General features: G+C 39.3%; 1 protein-coding gene across 1 annotated transcript; it reads right to left on the reverse strand.

The window, feature by feature from the left end:
* Positions 1 to 419: 419 nt before the first annotated feature.
* On the reverse strand, positions 420 to 24,769 carry castor1 (cytosolic arginine sensor for mTORC1 subunit 1). The gene is made up of 9 exons (XM_067570287.1): positions 24,335 to 24,769; positions 17,725 to 17,795; positions 10,317 to 10,510; positions 9,692 to 9,827; positions 6,438 to 6,561; positions 5,996 to 6,112; positions 5,119 to 5,201; positions 4,414 to 4,508; positions 420 to 1,489 (listed from the first exon to the last, which is right to left on the reverse strand). The coding sequence occupies exons 1-9, from the start codon at positions 24,445 to 24,447 to the stop codon at positions 1,418 to 1,420; spliced, it is 1,005 nt and encodes a 334-aa protein (XP_067426388.1). The 5' UTR covers positions 24,448 to 24,769; the 3' UTR covers positions 420 to 1,417.
* Positions 24,770 to 25,214: the final 445 nt, after the last annotated feature.

Here is a 25,214-nt window from a genome sequence, read left to right on the forward strand (position 1 = left end):
GTGACAGGTTTGTTAAATCTTCAGTTGAATCCACCCAAAGAAATCAAGTTATTATTTTTGGCCAGGCCAAAGTTTCCAGATTTAAGGAATAACTTATGACATAAGCCCCCTTTTATCTCTTTCTGGGGTGGAGAGAATTACTATTACTTCCATTTAAACAGTGCTTGTTATGCCCCACCCTAACCCACAACTTTGAGGTGGGTGGATGGCTCTTGGAAAATCAATGGTATTAAAATGATAATCATCATCAATCATTTGTTCCTTGCTGTCAAAGCCAGAAATAGTCATCCTAACTTCATGTATTTGAGTCATGAGTGAGATATGACTGATTTCAAGACGTAATTTTGCCTTTCCCGAGGTAGTCAACATTTGTTTGAATAATCCAACTCAGTCATGCCAACCAGTCAACAAAAAGCCCGTATTTTCAATACTTTTTATTGAATGAAGCAGCACAAAAATTACAAATGTTTACAGCATACTTTTACTTCAAATTGTACAAAATGTAGTTGTACCAAAGAAAACATCTACGTGATAAGCTAATAGCTAAAGTAAAAGTTTATTGTGCAAATAACAAAAAAAAAATAAGACATAGTGTTATTGACCTTGGGTAATGTTATGGTTACAAAATGCTGACCTTTCAAACAACACTTATCAAGCCTACTGTTATGCTTGACAGCATTTGTAGTAGTTTTAATATACTACCTGCACATTCTTTTCAAACCAAAATGTGTGAGCCCTATTGTCAAAAAATAAGTTGCAATCAGTCGCCTTTTGCGTGAAAACTAAAACCTGCCTCACATTTTAAACTTCACACCTTCAGTTTCACAAAAAGTAAAATTAGAATTCTTACGAACGGCCTTTGATGTGAAAGGGCTGATCAGACACGTTATGACATAAACATTACTGGAAGACTGTGTGTTTATAGTACTGGTGAAATGTATGAATATGTTCTGCTGTATGTAGCAAAATCATGTTACAAACAACTCAACTTTTGGCCATACACCACAAAATTAGTCCGACTTTGTGCTTGTGAATTCGAATGTGCAAGTGTGTGTGTGTGTGTGTGTGTGTGTGTGTGTGTGTATGTGTGCGTTTGCGTTAAGGAGTGATTGTGCATTTGGATGTGCACGTGTGAGCCTGCGGGCCCCCTAGGACTCAGTGCATCCTGCCTTGGATAGGTAAGACAGGAGGCCTCACAGACAAACTGTTTGTGCACACCGTAGGGAAGCGCTTCTGGTGTTCATGGCAAGTTCGTATTAGTTAATACTGCTGGCGATGCAGTGCTAGTCTAGGCACAGAGTTAGCCTCCCTTCCTGCTGCCTTGCCACCCCTGGCCACTGGAGCTGGAGTGAAGGAGGGGGGCGGGGAGGGGGGGCCATATTGAGCTGCTCATCCAGCTCAGATGGGACTTCAGATATCAACTGGTGGCTGGTTCTTTCCTCTGATGCTGAAGCATGTCTGTCACACTCACTATATCCTCCTCAGGGACCTAGAAAATAGTACAGAAGCAAAAGTTAAAGCAGTATTCATTGATTTTTGGCCACTTGTGGTAAGCAGATCAAGTTCTAAACACAAAACTAACATATTATGGCCTTATATAGTTAATATGGACAAACAGTATGCAAACAGTGTTATGAACGTGTTAGCAAACAGTTGCCTATTTACACGTCCATCATTTTTTTCCTTTTTCTGAGATTTGAATGCAGTCGAAAGTTTTCGCAACTTGTTTGTTGTGCGGCTTAAGAACTGATAGTCTTTGTTAGAACGTTGCAAGATCAGGTAACTGCTGTACACCTGTTTGTCCGTTCAAGTTGAATGTGAAGCATAAGTCAAAAATCCGATAAACCAACACACTCAAAACAATAAAATACTGATTTCCGACTGCCAAAATCTCACTATTTAAAATAAATACAGTTCTGTTTTGTGTAGAAGGAACAGTATCCTACAAACAGTAGTTTCTAGGAAATCCATTGGTTTTAACTGGAATTTACACCCAACTTGACTGAAAATAAAACGGTTCTGACTAATTCCTGGGAATATGAACATGTCATTGGCTTCCCATCATCCCATATGCACATGTTCTTTCACATGTTGTAGTGACATAGCTTTGTTCTGCTGTGTGAGAAAATGTCCTCAACTATTTCTGTTATTATGACTACTGAGTCAAGCCCTTTGTAAATGACTTTTCATTCTTCCTCTTTTAGCTGTGCAAGTTTGTCCCAAAAACTTATGTTTAAATTTAACTTATTTTTAAATTTAACTTAAAGTTTAAATGTATTTCTCAGAACTGCGAAAGCAGAAGCACAACGATGATTTAATTTTTATCAATGGTGGTTGTTATTATCAGGCCTCTCTGTGGTTAAATGTAGGCAGTTTACAACTATACTAAGCTTAAGGGGGAAAATTTGTGCGTATCACGGGGCTGGACTGGGGGACAGAGCCACTGCTAGCTTGCTGACAGACGGTTGCTGAGCCCCGGCGAGCTCCCCGGCGAGCTCTGGAAGAATAAAACACCCGATTCTGCTCTGATCCGGAGCAGTTTAACGGCAGTAGGAGTTTGTTTTGTAAAGTTTTGAGATTAAGTGGATTCATCTTCAATTTCGCTTCCTAGCTACCTAGCTAACACCCGAGTCACACACCGCCTCAGCTGCTGTCAATATTAAACATCTTAAATGCCAGTGAGTTTATATAATTTTAAAGTTACACAGTGAGTAGATATATATATATATATGTCTTGCGGACAGACCTGACAAAGGATGAATTCAGACTTTTTACAAATCGACATTATGATGTAGTTATTTCGGCATCCTTTTGATCCATTTATTGCAATTGAATCACAGCATAATCTATGTTTATTTACACTCAAACCTGCTGTTCTGAACAGGGCTGTTTAGACAGGATGAGAAGGCTGCTGTGGTGTTTGATCCTTGTGGTATCTTGACCAAAGCATATCTGATACATTTTTATTAAAACTCCATGGAACTGTGTTAACGTGTGGAAAAGGGGTATAATATGGCCCCTTTAATGACATCCTGGGTGGTGTAATACAATTATGAAAGTGAGTTACACATTCATCTCCGAAACATTTAGACAGTTGCCCAAAAAAGCAGTAGTGTAAAAAAAAACCCAACCAAAACAAAACAAAAAAACGGATGAATGAATGGATGTGAAATACCCAATGATTCAACATCATGACTAAATTTAACTTTGTTCATCTTTTATTTTATTCATCTTTACTCAGTGTCTGGTGATGAGGACGGATTGAACAGACTATAATCAGACTATAAGGTTATTCCAATACGTCACATTGTGATGCAAAGAGATGGAGATCAGATAGTCTATGATAAGTTTCTGGGTAACAGCGAACACATTACCTATATAAACATTTCTTGGTAATTTTCAAGATAACACACATGGCAGGGGTTACTGACTAAGTTGGCAGAGAGATACAGATACAGATATATTTATCAAAACAGTCATTTTGTGCTAAATAGGAAGTACCAACCAATACTAAGATAATAAAACCACACAAAAACTGCTGTGTTTCAGTATCACATATGTTGTAAATTTGTAAATTTTTGCACACCACAAAAACACTGACATGGCTTTACCAAGTTAGTTTAATTGCTTCTCTTAGCCTATGTTTTTAAAATGCTTATACTAACCTAATACATAATAACATCTGGGAGAAGACTACGATGAAGAAGTCTTCATTTTTGCCTAAGCTTTTGAACAAATCTTCTCTATTCTGTAAAAACATTGTAATAACCAGATTACAAATGACAAATGTATCTTGACACATCAACAGAAGGGTTACACACCGATTTGGACATCAAATTAAAGGGCAAATGTATGACTTTCAGAATTTGTTTGGGCAAATTTGAAACTCAAACAAGAATGTTTTAGACAAAGAGTCAAAACACATTGATAGAAATGCTTTTTTAAAAAATAATCTTGTCAGGTCAAGATATCAGGGTGTAGTCATAAATGCTGTATAAATTCATACCTGCATCATATGATTATTAAAATCACATACTTGCACAGTTATGCATTCATAACGTACGCCTTATACTATTTGTATCAAATCTACAGACAAACTCGGATCAGTAAAAACACCCTTAAAATGAATTTCAATCCCCTGCTTTGACATTCTTGCTGAATAAACCTCAGAGGAGTGCTGCTGATGTGACATAAACTCTGTCTTAACCTCATGTGGGAGTTAATTTTAGGCAGATAAAGTCTGAGATAAATATCTGAGTTAGGTGTAATACATTTTAGAGTCACAAATATACGCATCGAGTTGCAAGTTTAGACTAATTTTAATTTTGGTGCACTGACGTTAGGATGCGTCACTATTCCACTGATAGCCGCCGGTTATCTACAAGTGCAATGTCATGAAGATGTGAGACTCACCAGAGCATGGTCGAAGCTGAAGGTGCTTATGTAATAGGCGGAAATGTCACTGTCGGCGAGAGGCTGAGATATCTGGGCAACAATCCCACATTCATCTGAACAAAGAAAGAGTGGAGGAGAAATACACTGAAATTACACACACACCTCTGAATCAAGAATCACAATCATTTGCTCATCTTGTGTTCCGCCTTTTATATAACTCTGCATCAATTCAAGAGTCAACATGCATGTGAATTAACTATGCTATAAACTACAAAAAAGTAAGAAAATTGAAATGACTATGAAACATTTTTTTGCTTGTACTGCGACAAAAAAAAAAAAAAAAATCACAAAAAAATAAATACAACTGCAATTACATCGCAGAAAAATTGAAACTTGTAAAACTATATTTTTAGAGGCTTTTTGAAGTCCAACTGACACATTGAGGAATTTGATTTCACATAGCGTTACAGTGTTTCAAACTGCTGGTCTGCCCGTTTTAATCTCACGAAGACGGTTAATCACATCAAGGGTTTATAGATGATAAATAGGCGCTGAAGAAGACTCTGAATCTGTTTTGTGTCACCAGAAGTTAACCTATAAAGATTTCTGATCTGATTAGTGGCACCAGTCTGACATCAAAGGACCCGAACAGAAGTACGACCCCCGTACAGTATATAGAGTAAACTACCACATTTTGAGGCCTTTAAAAGGAAGTGGTCTTACCAAAGCCCAGTGGTTGACCCCCTATCCGCACCATCCTCCACAGCTCTCCAGAGGAGCTGGTGAAGAGAAGATCAGCAGGAAACCTAAAACACAAAGATCAACCCCTGATTTCCAAGCAACCGAGTGCACCCGTTCACAACCGTATGTGACAGACAGGGGAAAACCCTCTTACAGTATTTGCATAAGCCTGCAAATGCAAAGATGATGGAACAGCATGACCCCCACAAAGCACTAACCCACCAAAAACAGGATGAAAGTTAATTTTAGTCAATTGTAGTAAATGTAAAACTATTCTGTTTAAATAGAACTTAAAAAAAAAAAAAAAGTTTTCAACTCTGTACTGCTTTTGACATGGAGCTGAACAGTTCAGTGATCATACACCTGATTATGATCATGTGTTTTTACAATCTTCCAACTTCCAAAACTAGCTTCAGTAACAGCTACTTAGGTTTATTATGGTTCACACAACTTGCTTTGCTAAATCAATCTTCGTAAACTAACACCTGATAATGCCAAAAACCATGCGTTTGGTAATGTTATGATTATTATGGCTAAATACAATTAACTGTGGCATCATCTTGTGGCGCTACAGTCATGCCACTACAATCTGTGGTATCAAGCATTCGCTTTTTTTTTTTTTTTTTACTCAGACATCCTTAATGCACAGGAAGTTCTTTTCTGGATATTTGTCATCACTCGCACACTTGATTTGCCCTGATACTGATCCAGGATAAAGGCTGGATTACAACATTCACTCTACCATGGGAGATAACGAGTTATCTGAAATAGATACAGTACATCCTTCACATATAAGCATCTTCACTAATGTGTCAGATGTGGTCTGGGTCAGTGTGAGAAAGTCGGTTAGAATCCTTACTGTCTCTGAGCCTCGGTGTCCATCACCAGTGAGATGTAACCATCGATGAGGGAGAAGGAGAAAAACTTGACGCAGTCCAGGTCCTGGCTAGGAGATGACTGCACATCCTCTTTGGGACTAGAGAGACAGAAACACATTCGGTAAGACTCAAGAATAATTCTTGAGAATAGGAACTAGAACTGAGAATTTAAAGCGCAATTTTCACACTTCCACTTCCATGTGGAGCTTATAAGTGTAATTTTGTGAATTTAAAAATAGTATCAATAATGAAAAACATCATATTAAATCGTATTAGTGCAGATCAACTGATGTGTAATAATTTCCTGTGTTGATATCTGCCGTGTAAAAACCATCACAAGCAAGTGAGCTGCTGTTTAGTCTGGGTCATGTGCTGCCATCTTGTGTTTCAAACAAGAACTGCAGTGGTGCGAGGAAACGTCACCTGCTGGAATAGAAGAGGACGTCAATTAGTGTGGTGGCGATAGATGGCAGGGTGTCCGGGTCCAGAGACATGACACAGAATTGGTTCTGGGGGATCAGCACTGGGTGAACTGTAGGCTGGATGGCTGGGAGGAGAAAGGACAGTGTTGGTTTGTGGGAACAGCTGAACTACCATAAAAAACAAATAGAAGTACTGTACATATGTTATAACACTACATTTTTCTTGTATTTTTCTATTAAAAAAATATCTTTTCAGGCATTTCTAAAAATGTACCGCCCAGATGTACTTCTTAGTGCAGATGAAGATCCCCATATTTTCTGATATTACAAGTCATGTGCCCAATTTAACTCATACAGGAGAACTTTACTTTACTTTAAAGGATAGGTTCAGTTTTTTTTGTCTTAAAACAATAGTCAGGTATTTAAAGTTTATCTGAAGATAATATGAGACTTCAGCAGTGTTAGTTAGTCAAATAAAATGGATATGTTCCACAGTTGTTAGTTAGTTAGTTAAAAAAAATCCCTCTTTGTGTCTCAATGGACAGTGTTCTCCTGTACAGCTGCAGCGGAAGGACCTTAACAAAAGAGGAAATGTGGCTCTAAAAAGAGTAACTTGAGAAGATATTGACCTGATTTGATTAATTTGGATGGCTGAAGCCTTATACCTTCAAATAAAGTTTTAAATACATTTTTGCACAGATGGAGGGATATGGATTTTGTCCCCCACCTCTTATACATTGAAAGTGCATTATGAAGGGATCTCTTAATGGTCAGTACAACAGGATTACAGCAAGAAAAAACATGTGTCAAAGTTCATTTGGGCACCTGACTATTGTTTTAGGACAGACCTGAGTAACTGTGAACCTATCCTTTAAAAAAGGACAGAGGCATTGTTGCAGTTGCAAGCTTTTGGCTTTACCTATGATGGTTTTAAAGTAAAGCTGAAATCTTGAAACTGAACAATTTTTTATGTAAATTTACTCATATTTGTGAATCTCCTCGCATTTTAACTGACTGCACAGTTTTACAAGTTAAGTTTTATGTAAAGCATATTTTGTGGTTGAATTTGGCTAGTTAAATTGTAAATAAAAGTCTAGTCAGTGCATTTAAATTGCATTTGACAATTAATATCCATGTTTCATGATTAAATGAATCATTGGCTCTTAAAAAGAGGTTCAATTAGCATGGTTTGTACCATATTCTCACTGATAATACCCCTCCTGCTCTATTGTTGTCTTCCAAGTTTATGCAACTTTATTTTAAATCTTCAGTCTTGCAGATGAAACTAGTGAAACCTGTGTTGCATTTAGGTCACAACTGTGCCCACATGTCATGTTGGAGATGCAGAGATATGGAAGACTCTGAAAGGGTGGACACACTTTGCAGGATGATTGAAAGTACCGCTCTCATTGTACAGCATGTTCTGTACTTCGTGGTGATGTAAAAATAACTTCCTGTAAAAGGACAAACTAACTGCAGTTTAAACATTTGTTTATGTTTGAAAGCTTCTGTGGACCCGGCCTGTTTCATTGTTTCATTATTTCATTATATGTCATGCATTGCAAAGTTTGTTTAAGTAGGCAAACACTGGCTTTGTTAAGTACAGCAGGTGTCCTTGTCCAGTGGTTCCTCTTGCTATAAATACATATTTCATTTCACTCTTCATTATGCCCGTCAGGGCTGATTGTTGGAAAAAGCCGAGCTGAAATATTAATTAACCACTTACAGGCACAGTTGTTAAAGTAACTTTATACTTTTTATGTACTTGGTACGTTTTGGTTATTTAACATCAGTAATTCTATGTTACGCAGGTATATTTTGTAGACTTTGAGACTGCATTAAAGTTTGCTTTGAACCTCTTTTCTCTTATCAGGGTTACTCTGAAAAAAAGGCACTTAAGTCTTCCAAGTTTCATGTCAACTTTTGACAGATAGGCCTAATAACTGTTCCCGATGGCCTCTTATTTCTTACATACTGCAACACTGTGGCAGCACTGCTGAGTTGGAAAACAGTAACATCAAAGAAGAACAGTGTTCTCAGCGCTCACACAAGCTGCATTAATGAATCAATAGGCTGAATCTCTTGTTTATGTCTGCAGCTTGATTACAGAGCATGAGTTGAGGCGACAGAATGCTGCTGCTTATTTTACACAGAATGCGAAGCATAGCATAGCTTTCCCTAGCTGCTCACATGCTGTTCACTTTTTGCGACATGCGTTTTGATTGGGTTTTTTTTTTTTATCTTAAAGCAGGTGAATTTGAAATTTGGGGGGACTTGACTGACGTTTTGATGAATGGGATTTAGTTTGCTTGCTGCATGTAGAATCATACTTTCTGTGGGAAAAAACACATGCTTACCTGATGTGGCAGTAATGTTTCTTACAACTTAAAACTGTCTCATGCACAGTTTCGTTTCTAAAGTGGTTTATTAAACAGCTTTTATTTTCTTGTGCATTTGAAATGATAATTAAATGTGAATCTTATCACAATGCTGACTTAATGGTGCCCTGTGGACTTTTCTTGTAAACAAACTTTCTGTTTACATTCAGTGTCACTCACCAAAACCCACTGTGTATCCTTAAGGTCTAACAAATGTGCATTTATTCCTCATAAAACAGTTGCGTAACCACTACATGTAGATTAGTGAAACAGAGCGAAAGCATTGGCAAGAATATGTATTGCATCAGCCATGTCCTCACGTGCACACAAGACAGACAACAGGGACCAATTCATGAAAAAAATTGCCCCATAGCGCTACAAGTGGTCAAAAACTCCACAGGGTACCTTTAAGAAGGCAGCAGCAGTTGTGCATCTAATACTGTATTATTTAATAAATGTATACACAAAATATTCATATTTAAGCCATGATGTTGGTGCCTTATATTCAAAATTGAGCTGTGTAGTGTTACAGAAAGGTAACCCCTACCTTTTTAGGCACAGTGCCAGTCATCTACAGGAAAATGACTCATATTCTTTATGAGAAATGACAGCATCTAAAACTGTCAGGTCTCTTATTGCGTAAGGTGGGATGTATGCGTGACAAATTTCTCAAGAAAATGTTTTTTTTTTTACTTTTGTCTTCAGATGAGCTGTTTTTGCACATTTACTTGAGTTGTTTTCAATGTACGTCATCTCACCTCTACACACTGTCACAAGTCTAATTTAAGCCACATGATGTTATTTTAAATGTGTAAGATTTACCAAAAATACCAAAAGACGTAAGTGAATTCATACTGAACAGGACTGTGACCTCTACCTTCTTTGCCGTTCTTCTGGAGGCCATTGGCAACATCCTGACAGTGCACTGGGACAGACTCTCCTCCCACCTCTCTGTAGATATTAAACTCCTCTTCCAGAGTGGTCACGACTATAGACAAGTCTTTCTCTCTCACCTACGCACACACACACAAAAAGTGGGACATAAGTATTGATGGGAAGACTGCTTACTTTTTCATACTGGAACTCACACAACATGCCGACCATTAATATACTTGCTGACACAAACGTCTGTCAAGGTGTTATTTATTTTTGCCCACTTAACACTTTTCCATGTAATACATCAACTAACTTTTAGTGCTCTCAGCTCTGTCGGGTATTAATTCCTTATCTACAAAATTGGTGAGTGGACAAAACGCAGAGAGTGTGGCTTCCTTTGTCTGGCAGTGCTCAGTGGGTAAAAGGCTTCTTTGTGAGATTAGAGTTCAAGAGTTTTACTACATTTAGAGAGTTTGAGAAATTGCTCCATATATCTCTTAATTATACAACAGTGAATAGTTTAGAGTGCCTCCTCCATTTTTATAAAGATACTTGTCAGTACTGATTAGACCGGAGTGGAATAAAGTGTTCTAAAAAGTAAAATCCATAAAATAGATGGGACTCACCAGGATGAAGTCGGTTTGATAAGTGGAGAGCATAAAGACAGAGACATGTTGCTGAGCCAGCGGGGCGATGACCGACTTTGCGATCTTGGTTACGCCCACAGCCTGTGAGCTGCTGGAGGCGTTGCCGTTGGAGACGACATTGAGGGGCAGCCAGATGGAGCTTTCTACCTGGAGGTGCTCGGAGGGCTGGAGCTCTGGATGGGGTCAGGAAGAGGAAGGATGGTCAGTCAGTCAGTCAGCATATGCACAGTATGCATGTCTATATGCTTATGTGAAAAAAAAAAAATGTCTGGGTGTCTGTATTAGAGCTGGGGTAAATGTTTGACTTGATTTGAAAAGTGACATTTCAGTGACTGCATTTCAATGTGCAGATGCAAAATGTAGTCATTTAGATACTGTTGAAGGAACGGTTATATGTAACCTAGATGTCTTAACTTTTTAACTAAATTTAGCCCAGTTTTAAAGGGGCAATCCACTCCATTTTTTTGCACTTAGAAGCCAGTTTACTCTTCATGGCCTGTACTACTCAGTATCCAAAAAACGCAACATAATGTCCTCTGTGACTCTGGAAGGAGCTTTCCAAAGTCTGAGAAAATAACCCCAAAATGTCATCAGGGTCATCTTGTGTTGTGACTTGAGATTTCAAATATTTGACAGAAAACCTGCTTTGTAAACTGAAGCAATGAAGTTTCATAGATGGGGCATTTTACAGACATGGAGGTCAGGGACTAAAAGTCAGGATATAGTGGCCTTTTTTTATGTATCTCTCGCAAGTCTCATAATTTTATGGAAGTGCAACTATTTCGTTGGGGTAACCCTTTATCTTAGAGGTCCAGATGTTGTTTGACGTGCAAATCACCAAATCAGTAGTTGCTGGATACATTTATTCCATCTGCCTCACATAATAAAATAAGCACTTCAGAAAACAAAGGGATATCCCCATGAGGAGGAGCTCACTGTATTGATTGATACAGAATACCTGAAACTGCTAAATACATGAGGATGTAAAAAATATGTATTACATTGTTGGTTAAACTTAAAATGTAGTTTGATGCAAATAAATTGTTCACTTTGAGTAAAACCAAATTTATGGTTTTTGGGAATCAAAAAAGGAGGATGATGTCATAATACCTACAGATGGAGTTTATACAGAATCCATCCAGTATCTGAAATCTATATTTGGAGTAGAATCATAGACTGTAAGCTTTCTTGGAAACCTCACGTAGCTTATAAAAAAGACAAAAGTGGCCAAACAAAGCAAAGTATATGTTGGATTATAAGGCACTTCAAATGTTGTATTTGTGAAGAGGTGTGGAGCAGCTTATATATATTATAAATAAGGTGGAATGATTCAAGGGAACAAACCAAAAGACTGTTTATCAAGACAAGAGTAATGAAACTGAAATATTTTGTTGAATATAAAACTTTGTTAGTTATGTATACAGCCAAAAGCAGATTATTGCCTGTAAATATACAAGACTGGTTTGTTTAACAAACAGTTGATTATGATCACAAGGAAATTTCCTTTTAAAACTTAGTATGCACGTACTACATTCAAGCAGTTGTGTAATTTCAGTGTGTGGAGTCAAAACTGTGGATGGGGAATCATTTCAAAATTCATATATTACTATGGACTCTTGTTCATTTTAAGAAAATGTATACAGACCAAGTCATTGGACAATATGAGCTTAGCGAGCAGTGTTCATGTTTTAAGTCTTCTGCTATTGGTCATTTGGTTGGAAGTGTTGGCAGATGCATCTCTGGTAGAACATTTATATTACTTGTTTTGAGAAAATGGAAGGCAGCTAATAAAGAAGATTTGGCTTCTCCCTGCTCTGTTTTAATGATAGAATGTGTACAGTGCATTTGCAGATTATATTTTGTGTCGGAAGGGTACACTGATTGAAAAAATAAATAATGAAATGAAAAGGAATTAATGAATGAAAAAAAGACTTTAAAAATCAACACTACGTACATTGCCGGTAGCAAGTTTACATTATGCGAGTATCAATGCCAAACAAGACAACAGAACTGCAAAGAAGCCAAATCATCAGTGCCAGAATTGCAGTGTCAAAGGTTAAAAAAATAAAATAAAAAATTGCAAAATGATTAATTTATATCTTTATACATTTATCAAGCGGAACGCCCTTGATAAAAGCCTGACAGAATTTGTTAAACACAGACAAAACCGCACAAGTGAAGAGGAAGCTGAAATCAACCAAGATGTGACAGATGCACCGTATAAAGGGGGCTGTCACATTGCCACACTACTGGTTCAAAGCAAAAGGAGCTTTTAAACTGATTATGTAACTTCAAAGTCAAAGCCCCTTTTCATGAAGTGTTTACAATGTTTTGTTTAACACCTGCACCTAATCAGAACTTTATAGGTAATGTATTGTGATATAAGTGTGATGTACCTTCATGTTGATAAAGGTGTAAACTATAAGGCAGCTTTAAGTGACTGCTTCCTGTTGTTTACTGCTCAGTATAACGCACACTCACTTCCTCTCGCCCCAGCCCCTGTTTCTTCCTTTGGCGTGGAGACCTAAAACGTCCCTGCTATTTATATCGCACAGTGTCACGGGTAAAAGTTATGCCCAGGAGAGTCCTACAGCACCTACACCACCACAACGTGCCAGGACGTGGAGTGTGACCTGATAGCGGTGCATTAGTGTGCGCACACACATACGCGTGGCTCCTAGTAGGTGGTAAGGGTGGGGGGGTTAAAAGTCAAAGTTCATACAGTGGTCAGACATGGTGGTAACATCCTGAGTCTCTGAGCCAAAATGGAAAAGCAGGATATTTCACTCTTCGTCCCAAAACAAGACCCGGGTTGAAGCTGGCAGCTACCTTGGAAACAGGTGTCTATCCAGGAAGTAAACAAGAAGCTGGAAGGATGTGATACTAGGGTGATAACTTAGAGACACCAGAAAATTTTATCAGTGTCCCTTACAGAGGACTGTGACAATAACTACATTACTGCGACACCGCAGTCATGTGATGCCTACCGCAGGGCTGAGCTCGTTACCGTCATCACCGCAAAATATTTGTATTTCAATTTTTTTTGTTGTTGGTGAAAGTTACAGGAAACGGAAAGGTCAGTGAACCCGCCACAGTCGCCGGTTGCGTGATATTCACAGTAGCTGGCATTGGGTCTCTGCATTCGTCCTAACTGGCAGCACGTGCCTAGTTACAGACATTCAGAGGTGCACGACAGAGTGCCACGACAACTTGTGAAGCCTTTGCATTCGACACAAAAGATTCAAAGGTATCACTTTTGGCGTGCGCACCGTCGTGCCAGGGACAGTGCGTTGAGCATAAACCTAGCTTAACTAGATGTGTGCTGCATTTTTCATTTCAAGATGGACATGTTCAAAGGACGACAGACCGAGAAAGTAAACAAAGACTGGAAATGGTAACAAAGAAGATGCCATTTATTTAGTGGAGCTTTATCTCACTTCCATACTATATATACAGTATCATATCTACTGCTTAGAATTAGTAGAATGAGTGCCATATCAGTATTCGTTTCACAATCATGACGCATTCACTGTTTTATATCAGTTACCATTACTCATTTCACTAACATGGTGTATTCACAGTTTTATATTCATTATCATTTCTGGTTTTGGTTTGACTTTGTTCTGCGGGGGTTAATCAATTGTTACAAACCAGAGTAACTGGCAGTGTGCTTTGTTTGCCTTATCATATGGTGTTTTATGGGGCAGCCTCATTATAATTACAGTTTTCTTTATTAAAAGGATGATGGGACGGGATGCGCACAAGTGGCACCACTGAGTTCCGGTAACACTCGTTGACTTCTTGCCTATTCACAGAATATTTTGTTTGTACGCCCCCTGGAGTTTTGGAGAATACTGCAACGTACAATGCGTTGAACATAAACACCCCTGTGCACGTGGTGTCTCATGTGAGTAGAAACAAGGCTTGAGTGTGGATGGGCCCATCGCTCTGCCTCTGATCGTCTAAAAGGTGCCCACGCATGATCTGCAATAAAACCGCTCTGTGCTGGCTGTGCCATTGTTTTCTTATGGGGAGAGTGGTGGCCCCCAGGTAGGTGGATGTACTTTCCTTGGCGTGGCATACCACTCAAAGTTCAAATTATTTCAACTTTGATCTTGGTTGCCATGTTTCAGAGTTCCCCAAATTCTATAACACAACATTGAAAACATACCACAATCTCACCACGAAAAGTAATGCATAGCTCAAATGCATCGTGCACAAAACAGTCTGCGACTGCAACTGATGGTATCTAGAGAAACTAAATGTTCTCCCTGCCAAACTGCTGGAATATGTTGCTTTTTCAGTGTAGTAAGAAAAAATCCATACCGTCACAGCCTTACTCTTACATAACAAGTCTAAATGATAGATACATTAATAGCTTCCTAGCTCTTCATACACTGCTCGACTGCAGAGCGAAGAACTTCTAAATATTGAGTAGGAGGGAAAGGTTCCCTTGTTCGGTTGAGATGCATCTTCATTTAAAGTCTTGGAAACCTTCAGAGGAGACACAAAACTTTTTGTTATGGTCCATTCCATGAACTAAAAACATTACCAAATGGTGTCTTCCTTCTGCAGTGAATACTTCTTTTTCTTTTGCTTTACTCCCCTTCAAAAGGCCACTGTTCTGGTTGGCACAATTTGTCACAGAAGCCCCTTGTGGCTTTGCTACACCAGCTTTCACCTCTTAAAATAGGCACTCAGTTAGAAGGAGAGTGAAGGAGACAGAGAGAGAAACGGAGCACCCAGAGGCAATATATGCCTTTAACAACTACATCTGTGTAAAAGGACTAGATGAAAATGGCTGGATGGTAAAAGGATGAGACTATAAAATGTACACAGATGGATAGATTGCTGACTGTCCCAAGAGTGTAAAGGGGGAGAGAAGGGTGAGTTCTACAGGCAACACTGATAGAAACTAACAAATATTTCAATCATTAAATAATCGATCCATTATCTTTCTGACTGGTCTGATTGTTCACAATATACTAACAATTTCAAAAATATTGGCAAATATCCAAAGTGCTGTTTTTTGCCTAGGCGGCACTATTAAGAGGCTTGGGGAAGCTTAGTTTTCCCAAAATTATCACTGAAAAAGTTGAACCTTCAACAAAAACATTTTTTTTTTGGTCAGCAACTACTGGCGAACAGGCTAAGCCTTATCTAAATTTACTGCTGGCTATTGGGCACCCTACACTGCATACTGTTTAAGTTAAAATAATGAAAACGCCTGTCAGCAGTTCAGCGGTTGAAAAGACAGCAACACGTCATGTAGCCCCGAAGTTAGCGTCAACCTGACCAGGCTCATTTAAGGCGGACTGACAATTAAGTGGCGGCTGTGGCTCATGAGGTAGAGCGGTGTCCACTAAACAAACGCTAATGTTTCGATCCCCGACTCCTCCTGTCCACATGTCGAAGTGTCTTCGGGCAAGTTACTGAACCCCAAATTGCTCCTGATAGTTGTGCCAGCACTCTGCGTGGTAGCTTGCCACCATCAGTGTGTGAGTGTGTGTATGAATGGGTGAGTGAGCAGCAGAAACATTGTAAAGCACTTTGGATAAAAGCGCTATATAGGCAGCAATTTACCATTTAAGGTAGACCAGCTGTTCTCATTTTAGTTTTCAGTGACAATCTCAGCCGCCCCAACCATTGCTGACTTTCAGCCTTCCAAAGCATGATGTCCTAGCACTGCTTACGTATATTTGTGATTTGACACTATCTTGTGCACTCAAGTCCTTATAAATTGTTTAATTAAGTTTTTTAACCACAAGTGCAACTTGAACTTTCTACACAAAAGAAAAGAAGCGAAACTGTTTTCCCTAAAATCTGCACTTGACCTTTATAAGTTGGAGGACCTGAATAGCAGCATGAGCTAAACTGCATACAGATAGCACTCATATCCACCACCTTCCTCTGTCTGTGATATTTTACATCAAAGGGATGAGAGGGATAACAGGTCTAATGGTGAGTTAGGGCTAGGCAGTATGGACAAAATCAAATAACACAATATTTTTGACCAAATACCTCAATTGCGACAATACTTTAGGGATGACCATTGGTGCTTTTACAAACTATTTACACAATGAGATTTCTTATAAATAATCATCAGTAATGTGGATATAATGACTCATTGGGTAAATGCAAATAATAAAAAACAGCTAGAACAGTCTGGTAAGTTCAGAAAATGACATCACTTTACTGTAATGCAGCCTTTAAAATCAGGAAAAGACAACACTTATGACATATCAAAATCTATCAATATAATATCGATATACTGCCCAGTCCTAAGGTGAGTCCAGTTTTCTTTGGACAGAATGCTCACTCACTGGTGTTAAAGAGTAATTTCCAGTTTCCCATGTATATCACCAGAAAAACACCAGAAGTAATTTAATCAAACAGGTTAAATCTCTCATTGAGGAGTGATTCAAAGCTTTCAGTGCCCTCGCCTGTGTGTGTACACCCATCCTACCTCATGAGGTCTGTGAGGGGAAAGAGGAAGAAATTAAGTTAACAATAGTCTGTCCCATCCTGTTACCCAATTCAAGACTAGTTTTAACCATGTTTTGAGTATGTACAATAGTGTGTTCACACAGAAAAATGACTGGGTGAACAAAGTTGTGGTTTGATAATGTGAAAGAAAACTGAATAATAGGTTATCATTTTATAAATCTTTTGTATATATGTTACAAATGTTTTCAAACTAAAGAGTCAATGTCATTGTCATTTTGGGGATACATGTCGGTGAAGAAATCCTACTCCTAGGCTAGTTGAACTCTTGACCCTGTTTCTATCTGAGGATTGCTTGCTGACCTCTGGGGTTAGCTAGAGATATCTTTGTCTTAAGCCTACTGTTTTAGAGACCATACTTGTTTGTAAGAAGGTGTAGCGGTTTGTGGAAGTGTCCATTTAGGGACCAGACTGTTTTTAGCTTTGCTTCTAGAGAGGTATAAAGCTGTCTAGTTCGGTTTCACAATCTTTAGAGAAAGGGCCAGCTGAACAACATACTTTTTCTCCAAAAATACAAGATGATTGTATTTTTGTTTGTGTTTGGACATTTGTATAATTGTTACTGATGATGTGATGGATTATACAGTGTCTACAACTGCTTCAACAAGTAACAATGTTTAATGCTTTCTTTATGTCTCCATGTGCCTCTTTCTGAAAGAAAATTCCCACAACAATAACATATTGCATGATTTTCTGTTCGTACAAAATTGTATACATGTTGCCACACAGTTTACTATGAAGATTCATACATAGTGTACACTTTGCAGTGTACAGTGGCCAGTTGGGACATGGACATAGTGTTGTGATGGCAATCACAGTTTGGGAGGACAAACCCCTGCCTGATAACAGTGATGAAAGATATGTGTGCACATGGGTGTTTTACCTTTGAATCCTTCCTCATCAAGGACGACTGTGTAGTTCTCTGGCGTCTCTGTCAAGCTGAAAAACTTGCATCTGAAAACAGGAGAGGAAGCACAGATGGAGGGAGGCATGTGGTTGGCAAATGAGAGAACATGAAAGCAGGAGATAAGGAAGAGAGAGGAAGGAGAAAGAGAGAGGAAGAACACGGTTATTCATTTGCATTCAACAAAAAGGTTCAGATTTTCATAATAACAGCTACCAGGAATCAAGTAAACGGGGGTTCTCTGAAATGTGCACAGGGTTCCGTGCTGGCTGTCACTCAATTACCACAAGCACAAGCTCAGCATTATGCCAGCATCTATCCTTTGTCTATAGCAAATGGTGGGTAACAAACCAAAGTGGGGCACTGCTTCAGTTAGGAAAACCGGGCAACACCACTCTAAATGTGATGAGACATGAGCCCCTGAATTCCCTTGGATGGGCATTTTCATCTATAATGAAAAACAAGTTTATAACTTGCTCACATGTCTATGCACAGATACTACTGTGGTCTGCATTTTGCAGGCTTTGAGTCTGTGATCTTTAAAATGTTACCTTTCGTGGTTTTCCTCTAACTTGTTCTAAAAAGAGAGCTACTTGGGTTAAATATTTGAAAAGGGCAGTTTTTGCCAGCTGATATGTACCTTTGGGGTTAAAAATTTACAAAGATAACAGAGGGAAAGATCACCCTTCTTAATTGGATCTCAGAATTTCTCTCTACAAAACAGAACCCTTATATCAGATTATTATAATTTACTGTACTTTCTCTCTTTGGATAGTTGTTATATTTGCATCTTCATCAGGCTTGGAGCCAAAAGCATTTTCTTTCAAAGGCTGTTTCTCGGTCTGGCAGCAGTGTTCAGTTCCATTGAATGTTGCCTTTGTGAAATGTTGAAAAAGGGTAGCAGGACAGCAGGGGTAAAAAGGGAAAAAAAAGTAAATAGGCCCATGGGATTTGGTATGGTTTGAGGAGAGAACCGGGCAGTGAAGCACAGATTTTCATTTATCATATCAGCTTTTGAGGCCAACACACTTCAATACTATGTCCAAGTTTCTGGACATGAAAATTCTTCTTGTTTTACATCCAAAGATATATCTTTAGTAGTGTAACAGCAAAAACAAGGCAGCTGGAATATATTGATATATTAGGTGAGCTGCAGATTACTGTGTAAACCAGGAGCCAGACTTGCTCTGTCACTTTCTAAGCAGGTTTCCTACCACTGTCAAGACTCTTGTTAGCGTATAATATAGCTGGAAGTTTGAAGTTGATGCTAGATGATGGGAGTACTTCCAAGACTTGGATGGGCATGAAATTCTCACAGTTTAGGCATCAGTATAAAGGATGAGCAACTGTGTTCTTTGATAAAAATTCAAACATACAAGCCTGCATATAGCCTATAAAAACATAGGGAGAAAAGTAAACTGCAACTCCCAAGGAGCACTTTGGTAAGAAGCATTCAACTGCTGACATTAAAATTCTATTGTGTGTTGCTATCAACAAGCTGAAGCTAAAGATTACACTTTGTAGAAACCTAATAAAACATTTAGAAGTTTAAAAGAGGTTCACTTTAGGATTCTGGTTGAATTCTGGATGAATTTAGCTAGGGCTGTGCGATATGATGATATATATCGTGTGACGAGAGAAAATGTCTATCATTTCATATTATGCTCTATTGTTTATATCGTGACGCAAATCACACTCTTTACGGCAATATTTTTTGTCATTTGGATTCTGTCCATCTTTTGCGTGGATTACATTGATAAATTACTCAAAGCTTTTATTGCAATTACGGAAATATAACGAGTTTAGTCGTCGTCAACTCTGGACACGGAGCAAGTATTTATTCATTGAATTAAAATGTGCTATACTGGGATAGGTGTCTTTATCAGGGTATGAAATGACCTAGGCTATATCAGGATATGAGATTTTCGTCATATCGCCCAGCCCTAAATTTAGCAACTATGGCCCACATTGGGAGCAAGCTCTGATCCACCATGGCAGTAGTGGCTGGGGTTCATCATGTGTAGGGTACTGTAATATTCAGAGCCTAGTGCAGCTTCAAAGGCAAATATCTGACTTTTCTTTGGATATCCATCTCAGTAAAGTCGTAAAAGACGGAATTAAAGCTTTCAGAGGGGATGTCCACCAAGTATTGTGTGCAAGCATCTTGCAAACTACCTACATTTGTTGCTTAAAGCAAAAAAAGAAAACATCTGACTTGCAGTAAACTTGTTCAAGTTCAGATAACTCCATTGCTACATGGATGACCTCTCCTTGTTTTCTTTGAATCCCTAAAAAGGAAGTACAACATATTCCTGTTTTCTTAAAATGTCTCACTGGAGGTACACCTTCCTCTTCCTCTGCTTATCAGTCAGCTGAGGCTATTACAGTAGAAGCCTGAGTGAGACCGCCAAACTCTTGACTCAGCAAAATGTAATCCCTGCCATGGGATGGGACAATCACCCCACAGAGAGACAAAGAGAGAACACTGTAACACCAGCAACCAGCTGTGCTAGCAAGCTCAGCCACCCCATTGTGTTATAATACCCCCCTCATTTCCCGTTGACCTTTCACCTTCCCTTGCTTGCAGTTTCCTGCAGGTAGTGCATGCCAAGCATCTATCTTGCAAGTGAGAACGACCAGGTGCTTTATCTCGGAGCTTGGAGCTTTTTATCGCATATGGTGTGTTTGTGGAGAGGACAGTGCAGGCTTAGGTTTTGTTACACCTGCAAGTAAACCACCACATTGGTTGTATGCTGTCAAGCAGCTTGAGGGAAATGCAACTGTCAGAGAACTGTACTTGTTTGATTTCCTGTTTGTGAGCTACATATAAGACAGAAAAGAGGCCTCATCGAAGTATCAGTTCATTTTAAATACTGACAAGCACAAAAGAAAATTCATTTGCCAAATATTCTCTTTGCAAATGCTATTCAGCCCACTTCATAACTCTAACAGGCTAAAGAAGATTGCTTTTACCTACAACTGCTACACCCCTGGATTTTTTTATGAAATGAACAGAAACTAAAACTTGATACGTCTAACTGCAGAAATGCAAAATCAATTTACTTCCTTTACCGGAAATTAAATGAGTGTAGTCTTCTCTTGTAACAAAAACAACACACTGAGATGCACGACTAAGTAGAGTAAATGCAGATAAAAGGTTTTAAGGACAGTTTTTTATCCAAGTCTATATGAATAACATGCCACAATGCAAACATGCCATATGTAGTTATTGGTTGCTGTAATCATTCCTCTTCTTCATACTGTTGGGTATCCACAAAATCCACAAGCCTCATATTAGTTTCAGCTGAACTTGAACTTGGAAGAGTCCTGGATTTTTTCCTCGCCCCTACTCCACACGACGGTCAACAGAAAATTAAACTGACAACATCCTTCATAATCATTGAATCAACATTTTATCAAGCACAATTACAGAACATTCACCAGCTACAGCTTCTCTAATGTGATTTTATATCACTGTAAGTTAAATATCTTCCCTCAAATCTTCAGTTTTGGACTGTTAGATGAGCAAAACAAGTAATTTGAAGACACTACCTTGGGCTCTGGGAACTTGCCAAGGGCATTTTTCTATACTGTCCAACATTTTATTTACTGAATGATTCATTGAGTAATCAAATATGAATCAATAGTGGCAGCCTTACATGTTTGTACAGCACTTTTTTAACAACGGCCTAGCCTGTGTTATCACTGGCGATAAAGAAAAACAAGCTCCTTCTATTGAAGCATGAAGGAACATGAAGAGAAGGAGTTGGAAAATAACCAAAAGAGAAGCAACAGGTAGTGAGGAAGCAGTGGAGGGGGGAGGGGGGGGGAGAGATGAAAACCAAGCACACAGAAGTCTGGACTTTGATCCAGCTGGACAAAGCAACGGGTGGTAGCGGCAGTGAGGGGTGGTGGTGGTGGTGGTGGTGGAGTGTCTGCAACTGATGCTCCAGCTGAGGAAACATGATAAGAGCGAAGCAAAGTGATGTTGTTGCAAGTGTGAGCAGTGAGCCTCGAGCGATCTTGGGACCATCGTCAGTAGACGAACAAACTGTCTGCTACCTTCGCAGCTTGCTACAAACCGACCTATAGCTTTCTCACAGGCGCCTCTTTTTTCAGAACAATGGGGAAGGGTTTTTCTTTTTTTTATTCAAATCCCAGCTTGTTATTAGAAGAAGGGGGCAGCCTTGTATAAACGAGGGGAGCGAGAGCCCCAACCTTGACAGATCACTGAGGCAGACAAGTGGAAAACTCCCTACTGGGTTTCTGGCTCAGTTGAGGCATTGTTCCAACCCATGCTCTCGTTAGTGAGCCGCTGAGGAGAAAAAAAAAAAAAAAAAGAGGACTGTGTGGAGCCTGCAGGGTTGCATCCACGGTACAGTGGGACTGATATATCGGGCTGATACTGGGCTTTGATCGTTACCACACCCACAGACTGCAAACAACAGCACAAGACTAGAAACTCCTAACATCTATCAGTATTTTTCAGCCCATCGTGTGATGATATATTTTCATCCTCGGGTTTAGTGTGACACATCTACTGAAGATACAAGTCCTGACCCTGAATCAAATGTCCTCACTTTTGAGAATATTTGACTTTTCTCATAGCTTTACATTTAGATGACCTTTAGTCTGAATACGGACCAACACTGCTGACCTTTACAGATTAACAGTGTAGCTAACAGTAGGCATGCTGTGCCTCATCAAAGAAAGGTCTTCATTTCCTGATAAGGCGAAGACAGTCTTCTGAGCACTGTCTTCCTCTGAGACACAGATGTCTCACGCTTATTACTTTAGTTGTATTGATGATGTTGGAGGAAAATCTACCTTTTAACAATTTGGGATAACCCTGGCTTCTAAAAAAGTGATTACCTCCTTAAAATTCTGCTCAGGATTGCTTTTGAATCACTTTGTGCTCATTCTCTGGGAGTTGTTCTCTAATGAATAGCTGGGGCCTGAAAAGGGGGGGAGATGGCTAAAACCAACCCAGGCAATCGGGCTTGTTTTTGCTCCACGATTGTTTTGGGTTGCCATGAACTCAAACTTCTGCACCACTCCCCATTCTGCATCGCCTATAGTTTGACCAATCCCTGCTACAGAAAAAGAACAGGAAAAACTAAGCAAAACACGTCCACGCCACAGTATGATAACACAACTCCAAAGCATGCACGAGAACACGCTGAAAAACAGACAGGCCTGCTAATCCGAGAAGTGCAGCCTGCATGCTTTTTCTAGTTCGTTCTGGGTTCAGCCTATTTTCTTTTCAGACGCTGCACGCTTAACAGAGCCTGTTAGAATTATCATGTAGGCTCATACCTTTGAAATGAAATAAATTACAGACTGACTGTGGATCTGGAGACAGTTTTGCGATCATTGAGGATTACTCATTATGAACCTGTCAGCCTGTACTATAGGTACTGATGCAATTGTGTATTATTCACGGTGACAAGTTGTTTACTTAGTGGTGTCTAAGGTGGTGTAAGTCATCATGACACCGTGTAACCGGTATGGACATGTAAAAATACTGTATTGCCCAATGCTGTGAGACAGATGAGTGCTGATAGGTGCGGCTAGGTGTGAACAGATGTGAAGCATCTGACAGAAGAACATATATTTAAATCATTTTGTCAGTTTTAAGTGACAAAATACGGACGTGTTTTCCAGGGTCACGGCCCACGCATGCAGACATGGGGCAAGTGCTGCTGCCTGGTAAACTGATTATTGAAGGGCTGCTCTGTAGCTGATACATGTAGGATGCTTACGATAAGCAAATCCTCGAGGACACAGCGTGATATCTGTGCTTCAGACGTCACAGAGCACAAAGGCGATCAGGAGGAGGAAAATCTCCCCTGATATTTGCTTACAACTTATTTCTAACTTGACATGGTAGCAGTAGCTGAGCCACTGCCCGGGCCTTCATCACGGGGCAGCTTGAAGACAGATGTTGAGCTCTTCTTCTAGCCATGCATATGTGGGGCAGCCAGAGAGCAATAAACAATTACATAACAATAGGAGGATATCCAGGGATTAACTGAAATCTGGTACTAAATTCCGACATGAAATCCGGTCAACTTGCAAGCTAGATGTTTGCTTTGGATGGAAGAGGGCAAGTTTGTGCTGGAGAAAAGAGTGAAAGGGCACTTCATACTTTATAAGCTTTTTGATTAATGCTGACCTGATCCTGTTTGATGATGGAAGCAGCATGCATACATTTTCCTGACTACAAAACAAACGCATTTGAACATATAGACTGTGCTGACTAAACTGCTGCAGATTTTTGTGCAACCTAGTTTATTGGGAAACATAATGGATGCAATCATATCTTCATTGTTTGATTGTATTCCCCAAGCATTTAGACTCATATGCAGATTCCCTGATGTTTTAATATCTGTCATAAACTACTTTAATTCCTTTCAGCTACATACATTGCCTTTAATTCATGGTGGCAGAGTCGGGCATGCACAGGCAAACAACCAAATAGTGGCTCAACCACCCAGTGAATGAAGAGGCGCTGTAGGTAATCTCATACATCCGACTGATTCATACCGAGCAAGACAAACATCTGACCCGGACCAATGAGGTTTCTTACCGTGTCCTGTTCCGGAGGAATATCAGTTTTATCAGGGGGTGTGTGAAATTCACCAGCCCATTCTTGGATATGCTGGTGACCCGTAGCCTGTGGTCCAATATGTGCAAGTCCATATTCTCGGTTGCGAGCCGTGCAGTCTCCTGTGTATGTGCATGCGGTGGAGAAAACGCCTTCCTAGCTGAGTGATTGCATTCAAATGTTAATTATAGGCTTGGATGATGAGCATTACAGACGACACAAACAACCGCGTCCCGCCGTGCTCGTCTCGCAAAACGAAAAACATCCGACGCAATCCGACTCCGGTCTTGCTGAACCACTGTATATTCAAATAAAAAGGGACAGCCTCAGAAAATGACACGCCTCCCCCTCTTAAAGCTACAGGCGTATGATGTTAAATGTCTCATACATGTGGTTGTGGTGGTGAGGTGTAAAGGCGCCAGCAAGCAAAAAAAAAAAAAAAAAATCAAGTTCCGGTGTTGCACCGTATTTGGTGACCCATCACTGACCTGTAGTGTTGGAGGAAGTACTCAGATCCTTTATTTAAGTAAAAGCATCAATACCACAATGTAAAAATACTCCATTATAAGTAAAATTCCTGCATTTAAGATCCTAACTAAAGTATTATGTAAAAAGTACTGATATATTATTATAAAATTAGTACTTTTACATTAGTACTTTAAGTAAATTTAGCTGGTAATACTTCTGTACCTTTACTCACGTAGGATTTTAAATGCAGGGTTTTTTCCTGTAATTAAGTGTTTTTACATTGTAGTATTGATATTTTTACTTAGGTAAAAGGATCTGAGTACTTCTTCCAACACTGCAGGTCACAGAATCCGATGGGTCACCAAATATAGTGTAACACCGAACAAATGAAAGT

The sequence above is a fragment of the Thunnus thynnus genome, chromosome 2 (assembly GCF_963924715.1).
Source record: "Thunnus thynnus chromosome 2, fThuThy2.1, whole genome shotgun sequence".
Lineage (NCBI taxonomy): Eukaryota > Metazoa > Chordata > Actinopteri > Scombriformes > Scombridae > Thunnus > Thunnus thynnus.